This window comes from Oryctolagus cuniculus, chromosome X (assembly GCF_964237555.1).
Source record: "Oryctolagus cuniculus chromosome X, mOryCun1.1, whole genome shotgun sequence".
In the NCBI taxonomy this organism is placed as follows: domain Eukaryota; kingdom Metazoa; phylum Chordata; class Mammalia; order Lagomorpha; family Leporidae; genus Oryctolagus; species Oryctolagus cuniculus.
This window is the reverse complement of record NC_091453.1, coordinates 79,654,405-79,674,631: the sequence shown is the minus strand read 5'-3', so window position 1 is coordinate 79,674,631 and position 20,227 is coordinate 79,654,405. Positions and strand designations below refer to the sequence as shown.

The following is a 20,227-nucleotide window of genomic DNA, read 5'->3' as shown; positions in this document are numbered from 1 at the left end:
TCACAAGCACCAAAAATGCCAATGAAAAAATTTCACTGGTTCTGAAGGCTCTTGCACAGATCTCTCTGTCCTAATAAAATCCCAATTTTCCTTTGCTCTCCAGACATATCAGAGCCTCCCCGCACACCTGTGCATGCATGTCCCAGATTGCAATCCTATTTTTTGTTTATTACCAACTAAATTTCTCTTGCCAGAGATTTTTCCCTACATTTTTTACTTTCACAGTAGAAAGGAAAAATATATCCATGGTCCAACTCCTGTTAACAGTGTAACATATTACTTATCTGCTATTTTAGGTATATTTTCTTTACTTGTTTCCAACATACTTGTAAATATACCAGATTTTTTCAAAAGAGTTTGTTCTCTCTTTTTCCACCTAATTTTAAAATAAAAAGCATTTTAGAGGGTTTACCTTCACATTTTTCTTTTACTTATTTATTATTGAGCCTTATGTTTGATGTATTAACATACACATATCCTAATAACACAGTTCATGTAGCCATCAATCAAAAGAAGATAAAGAACATTCCCATTACCTTGAACGTTCCCTTGGGTCCCTTTAAAATTAAAACTCTTCACTCATGGGCAACCATTGTTCTTAATTTTCCTCCAGTATCAATTAGTTTTGCTCACATGAAACTTCATATAAATGGAATCATACAGTTTATGAACCATTGTGTCTGGTTTTTATATTCAATATATTTTGGAGATTAATCCATGCTCTCTGCATCAGTAGCTAATTCCTTTTTATTGCTGAATAGTATTTTGGCTATTACAAACAAGACGGTTTTAACATCATTGTAGAAATGTTTTTATGTATCTATTTGTTTTCCTTTCTTTCAGAGAAGAATTGCTAAATTTAGAAATTATTTTTTTCAAAGTGCCCTGTTCTTTTTTTATTTTTTTTTGTTGAAAGAACATGTTTTTAATTTACATTATAGTGAAAGGTTTACTGCTCCACTAAATAGTTCAACAAATATAAAGACCATAGTTCAGCAGGAATATAGACAAGAACTATAAATAATAAAATAAAAAGATGTCCATTTCATTCATGTAGAGTAAATTTTAAAATATTCACAGATCATTAAAACTATTGTAGTATATCATTCTTAATATGTTTTGCACAAAGATTCAAAATAAAATTTGACGAAAGACTATATTTGCAGCAAAATTGATATACATGTGCATTCTTTCTATTTTTTCTGAGATACCATATTTTTAATTTATATTATAGTCAAAGGCTTAATGTTCCACTAAATAAAGAGTTCAACTAGTCAAAAGTAAAAAGACCATGGTTCAGCAGTAACATAAGCAAGAACTGTTCTTAATACTAATAGGAAGGCTCCAGAGTTCCACTTACTTCACATATTAAGGGCTGCTTTCCTGTACTTTTTACTTTTCATTTCAAAATAATTATAAGCTCACAGGAAGCAGCAAGAAGTCTAGTATCTCAAGGGCTATGAACTTTTCACTTCCCTAAGTGGCAAAATCTTACATAACTGTAGTATATTAATAAAACTGGAGTTGACAGTGCTGTGATATTATATAGACCACGGCTCTTCCTCTATTTTCACCAATTTTTTCAAGTGTTATATTTATTTGAGAAAGAGAATTGCAGAGATACACACTGAAAAGGAGAAAGAGAAAGAGCGAGTACTTCCATGCTCTGACTCACTCCACAAATGTCCACAATGGCCAGGGCAGGACCAATCCAAAGCCAGTAGCCAGAAATTCAATCTAGGTCTCCCACGTTGGCTGCATGGACTCTCTCTCCCATGCCTCTCTGAGTCTATTTTATTGGAGTGTGACAATGACTCATTTTGTATAACAATTTTTCACACTGTCATTCTGTTAATCCTATCAACTTCAGTGTGGGATTTGGGCTTCCAAACTGGAGTCAGTTAGGACTGTTGGGCTAAATGAATGACCAACCCTCACCAGTTTTTACACATATTCATCTGAACATGTCAAAGTATATGCACATTTTTTGTGTAGTTCTACACAACTATATCATAACAAAGAAGTGGTTGGGGGCCGGCGCCGTGGCTCACTAGGCTAATCCTCCGCCTTGCGGTGCCGGCACACCAGGTTCTAGTCCCAGTCGGGGCGCCGGATTCTGTCCCGGTTGCCCCTCTTCCAGGTCAGCTCTCTGCTGTGGCCAGGGAGTGCAGTGGAGGATGGCCCAAGTCCTTGGGCCCTGTACCCCATGGGAGACCAGGAGAAGTACCTGGCTCCTGCCATCGGATCAGCGCGGTGCGCCGGCCGCAGCGGCCATTGGAGGGTGAACCAATGGCAAAAGGAAGACCTTTCTCTCTGTCTCTCTCTCACTGTCCACTCTGCCTGTCAAAAAAATAAAAATAAAAAAGAAGTGGTTGGGGTTTTATTAAATCAAAGAACTCTATGCATGAACCTTCAGAATCAATTAAGGTGCTTCATCCTCATTTTTGGCGCTTGTGGGAGCTGGTAAGCTATGACTGGCTATCACCTGCTGCTTCCTAGGGTGCAAAATAACAGGAAGCTAGAATCACAAGAGCAAGGCATTGAACCCAGGGACTCTGATGTGGGACTTGGGATTCCTAACTGGTGTCATCGCTGCTTTGATAAATGCCCATCAAAATTCATTTTTAAATACATTCACTGGAACATGTCATTGTGTATACATTTATATATTTATTTCTATGCAACTATATAGTATGTACAACTACCACCACAATCAAGAAGGAACTTTATATTAACTACAACATATCAGAGAAAACATATTTGTCAAAAATTGTATAAGAATGAAATTAACATCTTAAGATTCGATTATTGGGGCCGGCAATGTGGCATAGTGGGTAAAGCTGCTGCCTGCAGCAGCTTTCCATATGGGCTCCAGTTCAAGTCCTGGCTGCTCCACTTCTGATGGAGCTCTCTGCTATGGCCTGAGAAAGCAGTAGAAGATGGCCCAAGTGCTTGGGCCCCTGCACCACCCTGGCTCCTGGCTTCAGATTAGCACAACTCCAGCCGTTACAACCAATCAAGAGAGTGAACCAGAGGATGGAAGACCTCTCTCTCTCTCTCTCTCTCTCTCTCTGCTTCTCCTTCTCTCTCTGTGTAACTCTTTCCAATAAAATCAATAAATCTTTTTTAAAAGATTTGATTATTGTTTATAGCCCTTGTCTATATTCCTGTGAAACAGTGGTATTTCTACTTTTACTTGTTGAACATTATGGGTAATGGTGCTTAATCCTGTGATTATAAAGTAAATTGAAAATATGTTATTGCAAAAAATAAAGAAAAAAAGAAATGAAGGAGAAGGGATTGAGGGAGGGAGGGATGGAAGAAAACATGGTTATATTCTTAGAAAGGTATTCATGAAATAAATCTGTTCTCTTTGTATTAATAAAAAAATTTTTAAATGAAGGAAATTCTCTGTGTTATCTCTTTCTTTTTATACACACACCCCCATCCTGTCTCTGCTCTGTCAACAACTAATGCATTCTCAAATCTCTATTACTTTGTCATTTTGAATGTACTACGTAAATGGAATCATACAGTAGATGACTTTTTGAAACTGGCTTTTTTTTTTCACTAAGCACAATGCCATTGAGATTCATCCATGTTTTTGCATGTATTGGTAATTTTCTTCATTTCACTACTGAGTAGTATTCCATAATATAGATATACCAGGTTTGTGTAATCATTCAACTGTTGAAGACTCTCTGGGCTGCTTCTATTTTTTCTCTTTTATAAATAGAGGTGCTGTGACAATTCACATGCAGGTTTCCATGGGAACATGAATTTTCATTTCCCTGGAATAAATGCTGGAGAGTGCAATTACTGGTTTATATAGTGAAAACTCCCTTAGTTTTGTTAAGAAATTACCAAATTATTTCCTGGATTGCCTTTAATATTTTATGTTCTAGCCAGCAGTGTATGGGTGATCTGGTTTATCTGCATCCTCACTAGCATTTTGTATTGTCTATATATTCTTCTTTTCTTGCTTTGCTGTCCTAATAGGCAATATTGAATCTCTTTTCATATATTTATTTGTATTCCATGTATCCTCTTCAGTGATACATCTCTTTGCATCTTTTGCACATTTCCTTGATAGGTGACAACTAACTGAGCACCAAAAAGGAAACCTGTTAAAGTGAAATGAACACTATGAGAAACAGTGACTTGATCAGACCTCACCCTGACTGTTGATGAGCAACTTGATATGTTATCCCTCTTAGTATTTTTTTTTGTTTGTTCTACTTAATACTTTTGGTTGAATACTGTAATCATTACACAATTCTTCTTAAGTGCTGAAACAACTGAAAAGTGATTGCTGTTAAATATAAGAGTGGGAATAAGAGAGGGAAGAGATGTGCAGTTCGGGACATGCTCAAGCTGACTTACCTCAAACAGTAGAGTTAGAAACATACCAGGGGATTCCAATTCAATCCCATCAAGGTGGCATGTACCAATGCCATCTCACTAGTCCCAGTGATCAATTTCTGTTCACAATTGATCATAATGATAGGACTAAGAACCAAAGGGATCACATAAACAAGAATAGTGTCTGCAAATACTAACTGATAGAATCAAAAAGGGAGAGAATGATCCAACATGGGAAGTGAGATACACAGCAGACCCACAGAATGGCAGATGTCCTAAACATCACTCTGGCCTCAGAATCAGCCCTAAAGGCATTCGGATCTGGCTGAAAAGCCCATGAGAGTATTTCAGGCATGGAAAGCCAAGACACTCTGGGGGAAAAAAAAAAAAAAAAACCTAAATGAAAGATCTCCGCGAGTGAGATCCCAGTGGAAAGAACGGGTCATCAAAGAAAGAGGTACCTTTCTCTGAAGGGAGGAGAGAACTTCCACTTTGACCATGGCCTTGTCTAAAAATTATCAGAGTCAGTGAACTCAGGGGGCTTCCATAGCCTTGGCAGCTCATGACAAGAGCCTAGGGTGATTACTGAGGCCATAAACAAGAGTGTCAATTTGTTAAGTCAACAACAGGAGTCACTGTGCACTTATTCCTCATGTAGGATCTCTGTCCTTAGTGTGCTGTACATTGAGATTTAATGCTATAACTAGTACTCAAACAGTATTTTTCACTTTATGTTTCTGTGTGGGAGCAAACTGTTGAAATCTTAATGTATGCTAAACTGATCTTCTGTATATAAAGAGAAACGAAAATGAATCTTGATGTGAATGGAAGGGGAGAGGGAGTGGGAAAGAGGAGGGTTGCGGTTGGGAGGGACATTATGGGGGGGGGAAGCCATTGTAATCCATAAGCTGTACTTTGGAAATTTATATTCATTAAATAAAAGTTTTAAAAAAATGGGATTAAATGCATGTGAATTCCACTAAATTTGCTGTGTACTGTCTGTTGATATCATACTCAGCTGTTGGCAAGCATTTAATCAAAAGGTATTGACATTCTTTTCTGAGGTTTAAATAGGATATAAAATTTTATGACATGTATAGTATTTTTGATGACTGTTATATTATTTTCTATAGATAGTATAATAGTATACCAGAGCAACTATCAATAAAGTTCCCATTGTGAATTGTTTTTGGAAAAAAAAAAAGTTCCTTTGAGAAAAAAATTTAAAAAATAAAAAATAATTATTCTAAGATTTCTTCTAAATGCTTTGTAGTTTTACATTTTAATCCATAATGCATTTTGAAATGATTTCTGTATATTTTGCTCATGGACCCCTGATTGCTCCAGCATCATTTGTTGATAAGATTATCATTCCTCTATTGAATTTTTTTTTGCAACTTTCTGAAAGCTAAGCTGGAAATATCTGTATGGGTCTGTTTATCTGTCTCTCAGCCAATAACACACTCTTAATATGATAGCTATATAGTAAGCTTTGATATCAGATAGAGTGATTTATCTTATCTTATTCTTTTACAAAACTGCTTTAGCTACATTAGTTCTTTTGCTCTTTCATACACATTTTAATCTAAGCTCATCAATATCTACCCAATATCTTGATGGAATTTTAATGGACATGGCATTAAACCTACATATTGATTGGGAGGCAATTGGCATCTTTACCATGATTAGTCTTCCAGTCCATGAATATGCTATGTACATCCATTTATTTAAATCTCATATCATTTCTCACTATTTTGTTATTTATAGTATATCATTCCTATATTTTGTTAGATTTACATCAAATTATTTCATTCTGTACTTTTTTTTAAAGATTGATTTATTTATTTGACAATAAGAATTACACACAGAGAGAGAAGGAGAGGCAGGGAAAGACAGAGAGGTCTTCCATCCGCTGGTTCACTCCCCAACTGGCCACAAGGGCCGGAGCTGCACTGATCCGAAGCCAGGAGCTGGGAGCCTCCTCTGGGTCACCCACGCGGGTGCAGGGGCCCAAGGACTTAGGCCATCTTGTATTGCTTTCCCAGGCCATAGCAGAGAGCTGGATAGGAAGTGGAACACCTGGGACCCAAACCGGTGCCCAAATGGGATGATAGAACTGCAGGCGGCGGCTTTACCCACTACACCACAGCACCAGCCCCTCATTCTGTACTTTTTAAAAAAGATACGTTTATTCGTTTGAAACAGAAAGTGACAGAGAAGGAGGGAGAGAAAGTGACAGAGACAGAGACAGAGCGAAATCTACCGGCCGGCGCCATCGCTCAATAAGCTAATCCTCCGCCTGCTGCGCCGGCACCCCAGGTTCTAGTCCGGGTTGGGGCGCCGAATTCTGTTCCGGTTGCTCTTCTTCCAGTCCAGCTCTCTGCTGTGGCCAGGGAGTGCAGTGGAGGATGGCCCAAGTCCTTGGGCCCTGCACCCCATGGGAGACCAGGAGAAGTACCTGGCTCCTGCCATCGGATCAGCGCGGTGCGCCGGCCGCAGCAGCCATTGGAGGGTGAACCAATGGCAAAGGAAGACCTTTCTCTCTGTCTCTCTCTCTCACTGTGCACTCTGCCTGTCAAAAAAAAAAAAAAAAAAAAAAAAGAAAGAAAAGAAAGAAATCTACCCTCTGCTGGTTCCTTCCCCAAATGCTGACTGCAACTGGGGCTGAGCCAGGCCCAATGCAGGAATCAAGAACTCCACCCTGGTCTTCCACGTGGGTGCTAGGGGACCAAGAACTTAGGCCATGTTCTTGCTGCCTTCCCAGGCACATTAGCAGGAAGCATGAACGGAAATGAAGCACCTGAAATTCAAACTGGTACGGATGCCAGTGTCACGGGTAGCAACTTAATTTGCTGTGACAGAATGCTGGCTCCAGATAATTTTGATTTTCACATGTTGATTGTCAGAATATAGAGAGCTGATAAATTTCTGTGAATTAATGTTATACTAAGGTATAACCTCACTGAACTCTTTCACTAGTTCTAGGAGTTCTAGGAGTTTTTGGGTTTTTTTTTTGTTTTTGTTTTGTTTGTTTTTACTCTTTTTTGTAATTCCCATAGGCTTCTTTTTCCACAAAGATAATTGTGGCATTGTAAATAAGCACAATTTCGTTTTACCTTTTCTAAATCATGTGTCTTCTCTTACCTTATTGCCAAGGACTTTCAGTATTATGTTGAATAAGTGTGCTAAGAGGAAATATTCTTCCCTTGGTCAGTCTTTAGAGCTTTTGAAATTCTGGTATGCGAGCTGAGGCATCTCATTGCAGTTTTTGCTTGCAATTGCTTGATGAATAATGGCATTGGAAATGTTCAATGCGTTTAATCTCTATCTGCATTCTCATAAGTTATTTTGAAAGGCTTTTCTGCATGTGATATTCAAAAAGCATTAAAATATCAAATTTTTATATTCAGGTATATAATAACAGATATCAAAATAATTTTGATACATAGAAGATAGAGTTCCTTTCTCTTCCATGTGGATATCCTGTTGCAGAACAATTTATTGCAAAACATTTTCTCTGTACAACTAAATTGAATTGGAAACATTAGATGAATGTGTATGTCTGAATTTATTTCTGATCCCTTATTCTAACCCTTTAGTCCACATGTCTATGCTTATGCTAGTCCTACAATGTCCCCATCATTGTTGCTTTAAAGATATTTTGAAGCACCTTTATAAGATATTTTAAGTCATCAAAGATATGATAGTTTTAATTATCAAACTGCACTTCTTAATGGAACACTTATTCTTTTCTTGCTATTTCATATCACTTCCATTTCTATATAAACTTAAGAATCATATTGTCAGTTTCTAAGTTTTCAGGAACTTTGGGGGATACAGAATCTACTGATAAATTTATGGATAATTATATCTTTAAAATACTGTATTTTCCTATTCATGGAAATACTGTATCTCTTCCCTTATTTAGGCTTGCTTAAATTCAAGTTTAATCCTTCCATTGGCTTTTAGCTATACTTCTGTGTCTTACTCTTTACATGATGTCTTTATTGATTATAATAGGTATCCTCTTATTTCAGTATATATTAAAGTCTTATTTTTGTTTCAAGTACAAAGTAAGAAATTTGGAATAGTATAATACCATTCACTACTATTCAAATCATTGTGCTAATATTGTTCAGTCTTTCCATTTTACATGTTATAAACTCCAAAATGCAGATTTTTATTTTTAGTACTTATTTTCCACTTGGTTTTCCATTCATTGACATGAATGGAAAAATCTTGTATTCGTACAGCATTTCACTTTCTTCAGTAAATACTCAAGAGTAAAATGAATATGACTGAGAATAGGCATATCTTCAAATTTTTAATAAAATATCAAATTATGTTTCAAAGCGTTTAGCATTTTACACTCTCACCAGTATTACAGTAGTGTTCCTGGTTGCTACACATCCTTGTTAATTTTTACAACATTCAAATTTTTAAATATAAGCCACTAAACCTGGAGTATAATGTTCTCTCCTTGTGGCTTTAATTTACACTTAATTAATGATTAATAACATGTAGCATTTTTCATGAACTTGTTTGCCATTGATATACTTTCTCTGATTACATGTCTATTAAAATCTTTGGCTTATTTTTAGATAGGTTGTTTTATAACTGAGTTGTAATAGTTCTTTATATATTTCAGATACATGTTATTTATCAGATGAAAGTTTTGCAAATATCTCTTGTACTCTAAAGTTTTATTTTTTCCTAACAATTTCTTTTGAGTAATAAAAATTTTCTTTCTAATTTTTTTAATTTTTTTTAATTTTTATTTTTTTGACAGGCAGAGTGGACAGTGAGAGAGGGAGAGACAGGGAGAAAGGTCTTCCTTTGCCGTTTGTTGATCTCTTTTGTTGGTTATGGGGTTTTTTGTTGTATCTTAAGAAGTTTTATATACAGATCTATGAGGCATTTTGAGTGAATTTTTGTATATGATGAGAGGTATAAAATGTAGGTATTTAAGGTAGCTATTGAACACAATCAAAAAAGCAAGAAGCGTATCCAAAATGCAATACAGAGTTAATCTTTTCTCAACAAACTTTTTGAAGATTCTTTTATGATTATACTAACAGCTCTGCATTTATCATAATACAAGGCAAATGCCAGTTAATTGCTTTACATGCAAAGTTAATTAGTACTATATTATAATATAAAATTAAAAGAACATGCTGAGATGAATGGAAACTTAATATAATGTCAAAAATGCATTTATGCTCACAAGAATAGGTATTGCTAATCTTCTTAAATGTTAAAAAGCAAATGGTTATCCCGTTCCAAGACTAATGAAATCAGAGTCATTTTTTATGCTCAAGTCTACACCATGAAAATTCTGCAAATGATTTTTAAAATAAAGCAGTATAAGTTCAAGTCCATTAGCTGCTAGGTATTATCAACCAGTGAACCTACTTATACTTGTCAAATTATGATTGTCAATTTATTCCCACCAGACACTCCTTAGTAACAGGTTATTTATACATCTGTTGATAGATTGTCACTTAATCATCATTTGGGGCAATAACCCACCAGGTGGTGTATATATACAAGACCATTTTTCAAAGCCACATTAAAACTAGAATTTTCTTTTTTCTTTTTTCTTTTTTTTTTTTTCTTTTTTTTTTTTTTTGACAGGCAGAGTTAGAGAAAGAGATACAGAGAGAAAGGTCTTCCTTTTTCCATTGGTTCACCCCCCAAGTGGCCGCTATGGCCAGCACACCGTGCTGATCCGAAGCCAGGAGCCAGGTGCTTCTCCTGGTCTCCCATGTGGGTGTAGGGCCCAAGGACCTGGGCCATCCTCCACTGTACTCCCGGGCCACAGCAGAGAGCTGGACAGGAAGAGGAGCAACCTGGACAGAACTGGTGCCCCAACCGGGACTAGACATTTCATGGGGTGCCGGCGCCGCGGGTGGAGGATTAGCCTAGTGAGCCATAGTGCCAGCCCAAAACTAGAATTTTCAAAGCTGCCATTTGTTTTCTTTCATGTTTTGGCATACACCATAGTTTCATATTGTAAAAAACAGATTATAGCTATTTCATCACTGGCCCTGCGTGACCAGTGTCAATATTACTGTGTCAGCAAATAACAACATTATTGAGGAATGTGTTCTTCAATAATGGTGATAAATTATGTTGGGAAGTTCCAAAACATAATTAAATATAATATCATTGAGTTTGAAAAGATTTTTAAAATCCATTTACATTTGTTCTCCAATTAAAAATTTTCAGTTAAAACCTCAGTCATCTTAATCTATCTCTAAAATTAACAAGTGTTTTTAGTCTTTTTAGAAGAAATTTTTTGTTGCCTTCTTGAGATAATTCTAAAATACTTTAAGAGATATATTACAAACCCAAGGCAAACAAATGTCTGTATGTAAATCTCTTATATCACCCAAAACTTCACAAGTAATAATTATGACTTAAAACTTGAGCAGCATTTTAAATTTTACAAAGTGATTACTAGCAATATTAACATTATCCCTGGTTTACAGAAAAGATAGAGGGTCTGAATGATATGTAACTTACTCAATTTTATAATAAAATAGCAATGAAATGTACATATACATATGTGTGCATATATATGTGTGTGTGTGTATATATATATAGAGAGAGAGAGAGAACTCTCATATATCTATTTTACAAACTGATTTTGAGGTTTGGGGGTAATACATGAAAAGCATCTAATAAATGAGCTCAAAGTCTTTTGTCTTTTGTCTCATAGTACATTCCTCTTTGTATAAAATCATACTTCTCTAGCATGTCTTCTTTAATGGCACTCAGGGACGATGTCTATGCAGGACAAAAGGCCTGCTCATCTGATCAACTGAATGATCAAATAAATGAATTTTCCCTATTTGACATTTTTCAGATCTCAGTTTAGACATCTGCTACTAGAAACCCTATCCCTCCAAAATTATGTTGGGTGGTGATTCTCTATCACCACACAGCATACATTTTGTATTCATGCATTATTTTTCAGCATTTGTAACTTTTCAGTTATTTGCTATCCACCTAATGGGATCGTGGGCAACTAAAAAGTGTGCAACTTTTGTTTCTCTATTCATCCCATAGCTATAGTACTTAACATAGTTCCTGGAACATAGTAGGTGCTACATTTTAAAAACATGCTTAATGAAGAGTAAATTCTGGTGGTAGTACTAGGTAGGATGGTTCTAAAGGATTGATATAGCTAATCTCTACTGAGAGTTGTTATAAATACGAATTGATACAGATTTCCTAATGACAATTTCTAAATTTGTTCTGTTCCTCTTGCTATCTTAACCTAATAGCTCAAAGCTCAGATAAGGGGGATGAATCACATTGTTTAGTCAGTGTATAGATGTTCACTCAATATTCAGGCATTAAGAACTAATCATTAGTCATGTCTAAGTCAACAATTTATTTGTGGGATGATCAGATTTATTGGATGATTGAAAGTATTAACAAGAAGCTATTTTCATTCTCTTTTGGGGCTACTTATTTCACACTATGCATGCCTAGTTGTCCAGAGGAACTTGGTTAAAGAAAATGGCAGATTCTGAAAAAAAAATCAATCATCCTCGTTGAATACACAGCTTAAAATATCTGCTCAAGTGTTGACTGGCTGCCTAATCACTGTAGAGAGGGCTATGGACTATAATTATGCTGTAGCCATGAAATTATGATAGAAAGTCAGAAAAACATCATCTTTTAAACCTTCACTAACTAGAATCAATATTAAATAGATTATATTGCTCATACACAAAAGTGTTCCATGTAAGAGATGGATGGTGACTGTTATTTTGACCAGGGTCCTTCCTAGAATGTGATCTTTGGCACAGTTAGAACCACATCATCAAAAGGGCTAAAATATTAATGTTCTCTTCTGTTATACATACTGTTATAAACTTTGGCATTAGAGCTGTTTGCATGCAGAGTGTTTCAGAATTAAGACTAAATGGTATATATCCAGCTTGTCCAGAATAGAGGTCTATACTCAGAAGATTTTTTTTTCTGTCCACACATTTATGAGTGTTCCTTTTAGTGGAATGGGGAGATTTCTCTGGGTTTCGATCACCTTCATTAACTATGTATGTTAGATTCTTCAACTCTTTCACTCAATTAAAGTTCCTTCTATTATTTTATAAACTTAGTGCCATAAGAAGGATGTACTATACACAACAGAGACTGTCAGGAGTCATGCATGTCCTTTGTCCCCTTTTTTTGAAATTATATCTTTTGAGTGTACTAATTCATTATAAAAAGTTGATAGGGATATCAAGGTGGCATGTACCAATGTCAACTTACTAGTCAAAGTGATCAATTTCAGTTCATAATAAATCATAAAGATAGGGATTAAGTGTCAAAGGAATCACATAAACAAAAACAGTGTCTGCAAATAATAATTGATAGAATTAAAAAGGAGAGAACGATCCAACATGGGAAGCAGGATACACAGCAGACTCATAGAATGGCAGCGCTCCTAAACAGCACTCTGGCCTCAGAATCAGCCATTAAGGCTTTCAGATCTGGCTAAAAAGCCCTTGAGAGTTTCTCAGGCATGGAAAGCCAAGACACTGTGGCAAAAAAATGATCTAAATGAAAGATTTCTGTGAGTGAGATCCCAATGGAAAGAACGGGCCATCAAAGAAGGAGGTACCTTTCTCTGAAGGGAGCAGAGAACTTCTACTTTGATTATGGCCTTGTCTAAATAAGATTGGAGTTGGAGAACGCAAGAGGCTTCCATAGCCTTGGCAGCTCATGACAAGAACCTTGGGTGATTACTGATGTCATATATAAAAGTGTTAATTGTTGAATCAACAACAGGAGTCACTGTGCACTTACTCCCCATGTAGGATCTCTGTCCTTAATGTGTTGTACTATGCAAATTAACGGTATAACTAGTACTTAAACAGTACTTTATACTTTGTGTATCTGTGTGGGTGCAAACTGTTGAAATCTTTACTTAGTATATACTAAGTTGGTCTTCTGTATACAAAGATAATTGAAAATGAATCTTGATATGAATGGGATGGGAGAGGGAGTGGGAGATGGGATGGTTGTGGGTGGGAGGGAGGTTATGGGGAGAAAAGCTGCTATAACCCAAAAGTTGTACTTTGGAAATTTATATATATTAAATTAAATTTTAAAAAAACAGGATGCTAAAAGTGTAGCAGTAGAGAAACAATAATTCCAAAATTTCTCATTTCCAATAAAGATTCATTTATTTAAAAGGAAGAGTGACAAAGAGAGAGAGAGAGAGAATCTTCTGTCTGTTGGCACTCCACAAATGGCCATGACATTTTAGCCTGGGCCAGGCAGAAGCCAGGAGTCAAGAACTCCATTTAGATCTTCCACATAGGTAGCAGGAACTCAAATCCTTGGGCCATCATCTTCCACCTCCCTGGCATATTAGCAGGAAGCTGAATGGAAAGTATTGAGAGAACATGATCCTATGCACTCTGACACAGGATGTGGGTGTCCCAAGGGAGAACAGCTTAACCTATTAAGGCACAATACCTACTCCCTAGTTCCAATTTTTTGTCAGAGCTTAATATAACCATCTATTTAATATGTGAGCAGATTTTCTAAATGAAACATAGGTGAAAACCTTAAACATTTAGTAAAATACTGGTATCGGAAGAAGCCTTAGGAATGCCCTAACTCAAATCCTTCATATAACAGAAGAGCAGCAAGAAAAGAATAACTTTTGAACCAAATTCAGTATTTCTTCCTCTATTTCAATCTGACTTTATCAGTGCCCTGTCTAGTGTTGGTATAAAGTTCTTTATATGACAGAAAAGTATAAATCCCTGCCTATTGATAATAAAGGTCAGAGAGTGTGCAAAAATTCTGGTCTTCTAAAGCAAGAGTAGGCAGGAGTCTCCAGAAAAGATATATAAGGAACTTCAAAAAGTTCACAGACATTGAATTAAAATATGCTTACTTTGATACAAAAAAACTAACATTCCTGCATAGTTTTCATAATATGCTCCTTCTTGAACTTTTTGATGTACCCTTGTATGCATGAATTTTAAGATATTTCACACAAAAATGAACTTATCTTTAACTCATTATTCCATTAATTTTTTGAAGTACAAATTGCCTTTCAAATAGAGATGACAAATGTTTTACACACACTGAAAGCTAATTTGCACTACAAGTGGTGTTTAAGAAGAAGGTAAAATTAAGCATATTGCAAATGTGGAGCAACTTGCCCTCCCATGTATTTTTTTACTAGTCGTAACCATTATATCCCAAATTCCCCTAACATAGAAATCATTCCCTGTGTCTACAGAAGTTCTCAGTTTAAAAGTATTCATCACTGTGCACTTACTCCACATGTAGGATCTCTGTCCTTAATGTGTTGTACTATGTGAATTAACGGTATAACTGGTACTCAAACAATACTTTATACTTTGTGTTTCTGTGTGGATGCAAACTGTTGAAATCTTTAGTATATACTAAATTGATCTTCTGTATATAAAGATAATGGAAAATGAATCTTGATGAAGAATGGGATGGGGGAGAGAGTGGGAGATGGGATGATTGTGGGTGGGAGGGAGGTTATGGGGGGGGAAATCTGCTATAATCCAAAAGTTGTACTTTGGAAATTTATATTTATTAAATAAAAGTTAAAAAAGTAAATAAAAGTATTCCTCAGTGAAAAGGCCTTGATTTGTCCGATTGCTTCCCAGGGGTTCCATTAGGTGATAGCTGAATCCATAGGAATGGATCACCAACAAGGTAAAGTTTTTTAAAGAAAAATTAAAATGGACGCCACATTTTAGATAACCCAACACAAACTGGCAAGTGGCCAAAAACAAGTCATTCTAATTTCCTCCAAACACTAGCGCTAATCATAAAACACAAATGTAAGCTTTATGTCCTTGAAAGCATGATTCAGTGAAATTAAACCAATCAGCTATAAACACATCAGCTTTAACAACTCTGCTTATGTTAAAACAAGAATTTTAATGTATAATACCAATCACAGAAAAGGTCAAAATCCTTCCTGCCTTATGCTTTTAAAACTGAGCATTAAGTACTGTGATTGGTGCTTCTTATCATTTTCAGTTGAAGATCTCTCAGTTCCCCAGCTGTTTGTTGGTATGTACAATAAACTCTTAAATTTTTCCATCTTGATCTCATTTTATTTTTGACAAATTTGATGTAGAAGTGAAATGATGGACAGACCATGGGGTACCAATTATGAAGCACTGCATTAGAGAACCTTGGGCAGCCAAAAAAAGTGATTTCCTACAAACAATACCTCCAATCTTTTAAGACAGCACTTCACTATTCAAACATGCATGGAAGTTTCTGTTTACAAAAGTATCAAACTCTGCTCAAGCTTGAAAGTAAGGAAAGTGAAAGCTCTAACATTTAGAGTTCTTAACTAGGTCAAATTCTCCAGGTTTATTATTCTGCAGGGCAAATAGTTGCACATCATTGAGAGACTAATGATGCAAACTGGAAAGTTTAAACTTTTTGAAGGCCTATTATATTATCCTCTACATATCACAGTACCCTGAAGATTTTAAATCTAACCTTGCCACAACTTGTGCTAGATTCTGGCTATACTTTGGAACTTTCTTTAAATGAACAGCTTCAAGAATTAAATTAACCTAAAGTCAATAATATCTTACACTTTTTTCCCTTATTCCTATGTATGTTTTACCTTTTCCTTCACATGTTTTATGTATGTCTCAGACTTTAAGTCTGAACCAGTAACTTGACATCAGTCCAATTACTTTGACAGACAGGGGAGGCACTTCTTTCATGAGTGTTTCCTATTTTGAAGTGCCTGTGATGAGACTCGAATGTAGAATTATAACCTCTTTGTTCTGGTGATATTTTTTGGTTCCATGCAATGGATCAAAGCCAAATAATTCCATTCACTCAGTAAGCATTTATTGATAACTACAGAAATCTAGTATGATGGTTAAGATGAATCACCTGCAGATACCAAACCGGGTGCTTTTGTTCTGTAAATCCTGCTTTGTCTAATTTGAGAGTTCAGAATTCTTCACTGGAGGGGAGGGGAACTATGAAATCTACATTTAGATACTATAGTGTAGTAGTCAGGTGTAGATAATGTGGAGCAAAACAGCCTGGATTCAAATATTTGTTCCACTTCCTGCAGTTTGACCATATGACACATGTAACTTAACATCCCCATGTCTTTGCTTCCTTATTTGAAAAACTGAGATAGTAATGGTATCTACTGCATGTGGGTTTTCTGAGGGTTAAGCAATACATGTAACATACTTAGAACACATAGTAATTATCAATGCTATTCATTATAAATGTTTAATAATTTTATAAGTGCAAAGTTCTTTGTTGAGAGCTGAAAGTACAGGGATGAAAATATGTTTTAGTATGGAAGCAAACAGTTAGCATATCATGTAATCATTGAGATGATTAGACAACTTTCAGAAGACTCCAACAAGGCTTCAGTGGGAATATTATTCTAAAACTAAACATGGAAGATGAGTTAGTTAGACAATATGAAGACATGTTATGAAAGTACTCATGTTCTAAAAAGTGAAACAGCCATAAGACAGGAGGAGAGTATGTGGTGAGTTTAGGGAACTGTGAAAATTGCCATAGGCCTGGTGATGAGTCCTACTACCACAGATAGAAAGATCACAAAGAGCCTTGAAACACCTATCAGCAAATTTAAATGTTACCATCTCGGCAATGATAAATCCTGAAGGATTTGAAGCAGAAGAATGATTTGATTACATTTGCATTTTTAGAAAGGATTACTTGCAATATGGTAGTTATTTAAAGTAGTCAGAAAAGTTAAGAGGCTGTTGGGAAGGTGAAGAAAAGTAATGGCAATAGGATAGAGATTAGCAGAAGGAATATGATATTAAGGCAGTTGTGTCAGCAGTATTTGTTAATTCACTGGATATAAGGAGGAGAGAAAAAAGAGATCTCAGAATTTGGTTCACAGAATGATTGTGGTACACTCACCACACAAAGACTAAAGATGACCCAAGTTTTGATTGGATATTTTGTTGTTGTTATGTTGTTCCCATTCCAGCATAAGAAACAGAGAATGAGGAGAATATAGTGAAATAATAGGCAATAAAAGCAACTGGCAATGGTTTTAGATATTTTTGGTGTGAAATATCTTTGAGTTACTAAATTAAAAAGTCTTGGGAAAATGGATCTGGAACTCAGAAAAGGTATCATGGTATAGCAAGTATCCTAATAAGATCTACTGGCAACTCTCTGTACCCAGACAAATTATATTCTTTAAATTTCCCTACATTAGCTTTTTCAAAAAGATTTATTTAATGATTTATTTGAAAGGCAGAGTTACAGAGAGGCAGAGGCAGAGAGAAAGAGTTCTTCCATCTGCTTGTTCACTCCCCAGATGACCGCAATAGCAGGAGCTGCAGGTCTCCCATGTGGGTGCAGGGGCCCAAGGGCTTGGGCCATGTTCCACTGCTTTCCCAGGCCATATCAGTGAACTGGATTGGAAGTGGACCACCCGGGGCTCGAACTGGTTTGCATATGAGATGCCGGCACAGTAGGTGGTGGCTTTACCTGCTACACCACAGCTCTGGCCCTGCTACACTGGCTTTTTTTTTTTTTTTTTTTTGACAGGCAGTGTTAGTGAGAGAGAGAGACAGAGAGGAAAGTCCTCCTTCCGTTGGTTCACCCCCCAAATGGCCGCTATGGCCGGCACACTGTGCCGATCCAAAGCCAGGAGCCAGGTGCTTCTCCTGGTCTGCCATGCAGATGCAGGGCCTAAGCACTTGGGTCATCCTCCACTGCCTTCCCAGGCCACAGCAGAGAGCTGGAATGGAAGAGGAGCAACTGGAACAGAATCCGGCACCCCAACTGGGACTAGAACCCGGAGTACTGGCGCCGCAGGCAGAGGATTAGCCTAGTGAGCCACGACGCCGGCCTACACTGGCTTTTGTTTCAAGCTATTGTCATCCATATTCTAGTGTTACTCTCAAACCTTTAGATTTTATCTAAATAATTTTTAAAGTCTCCCCTGGATGTGGGTCAACCTAAATCAGCAGGGTGCTCAAGGTATCATAGCAATTGTGCTAGGATCTTCTACACAACCATATGATATCTATTTTTGGTTTTGAATTTTCATTCAAAGTGTACTCTTTGTCAAAGCCATTCATCTCCTTGACTACTAATATATCTATTTCTAAGGAAGAGATGGCAATATTTGTGATATCTTCCTCTTCCTTAGCAGAAGGATTTGGTAAACAGTATTGAGTGGCCTAACACAAACACTGTCAGTCATTGAATACTCATTTTAAAAAATTTTAGATTCCTTGGAATCAATGCAGTTATACTGACACTCAATTCTAATCCCCACAGAAACCTACATCTATCTGAAATAAGACAACTAAGTTGGGACACTAACTATTTATTGTTGATACCTATCAAAATAGTTTCATTCGGCCTTAATTTCACAGTTCTACAGGATAAAATAATAATAATAATACCAAAATTTCATTTTTGGTATAAGTATATAACCATGACTCCCTACCAAGGGGAAGTTTATAATGAATAGGACAAACAAAAACTTCATGCAGATGAATGAGGTCCATTTTAAGTGGCTCAGATATGGCTACTCCAAACTTCAAGGAAATCATCCTTGAGTACTCTGGACCACAATAACTCTAAGCTCTAACATTTATTATGTTCAATATTACACATTTTTATTTGATATTCTGTCATATAAATAACAATGCATGTTTAACTTAGATTTGTCTTCTAAAGACTGCATGCTCATCAAGGAGATGATATTGTATTTTAATGGAATCAGGTATAATGTACTTATAAAAGCATAACCAGTATATATACTGTATGAGACTGGACTAAGGATATGAAAATGTGTGTGTGTGTGTGTGTGTGTATGCAGAATTAAGGGACCAGAAAGATATGTTTATGTTTTTGATCAATTCATTTTTCCCTGGGGGAACGAACAGTGATTTCAGAAATGCTGTTGGGACACCTGGATGTCAATATGAACTGGTTATCAATATGCAAAAAAAGGAGATGACGAGATTCTTGCAAAAAATAACTCTACAGGGATTATAGACCTAAATTCAAGATCTAAAACTTAATTCTTTGAAAGAAAAATATAAGAAAAAAATTTTTTGACCGTGAGTTATCAAAATATTTTAAATGATACTAAAAACATACCCCATTAAAAATGACAAATTTGATTTCATTGGAATCAAAAATTTCTGCTCTTTAAAATGTACAACTAGGAAAATGAAACACACAAAACATCATAATGGAGGAATGTAAAGATAAATCAAGATATATGAAGTTATCAGCCCCTTGCTTTCATAGAACATGGTAACCTCAATCAATATCCATGGGTTTCCAATGCGTTTTAAGTATAATGAGGAGAGACTCAGGAAAATCATCACTTAAAATAGATATTTCTTAGATACCTTATAAAATTCTGAAAAATTTGATTATCAAGACTTAGTGTCTTGGAATGAAAACTTGACTATAAATTCTGTAGAGGGAATGGTGTTGTGGACCAGTGAGTTAAACCACCACCTCTGATGCCTACATCCCACATCAGAGCAAAGTTTTGAGTTCCAGCTGCTCTGCTTCCAATCCAAATCCCTGCTCATATGCCTAGTAAAGCAGCCCAAGAAGGCCCAAGGACCTAGGCCCCTGCCACCCAAATGGGAGACACACAGATGGAGTTCCAGACTCTTGGCTTCAGCTTGGCTCAGCCTTGGCTACTGTAGACATTTGAGAAGTGGACCAGAATATGCAAGATCTTTCTCTATTTTTAATTTTTAGAGATTTATTTATTTGAAATAGTTAGAAACAGAGGTAGAGAAAGAGGGAGAGCTTCCATCCACTGGTTCACTCCCCA

At 36.2% G+C, this 20,227-nt stretch overlaps 1 protein-coding gene across 1 annotated transcript in view; it reads left to right on the top strand.

Moving 5' to 3' along the window:
* The first annotated feature begins 7,143 nt into the window (after positions 1-7,143).
* LOC103351935 (CCR4-NOT transcription complex subunit 3-like) overlaps positions 7,144-20,227 on the top strand; it is an 83,992-nt gene continuing 70,908 nt past the window's right edge. The window contains 1 exon segment of the mRNA XM_070066687.1: positions 7,144-7,198. Within this exon segment, the coding sequence (XP_069922788.1) occupies positions 7,144-7,198 (55 nt within the window).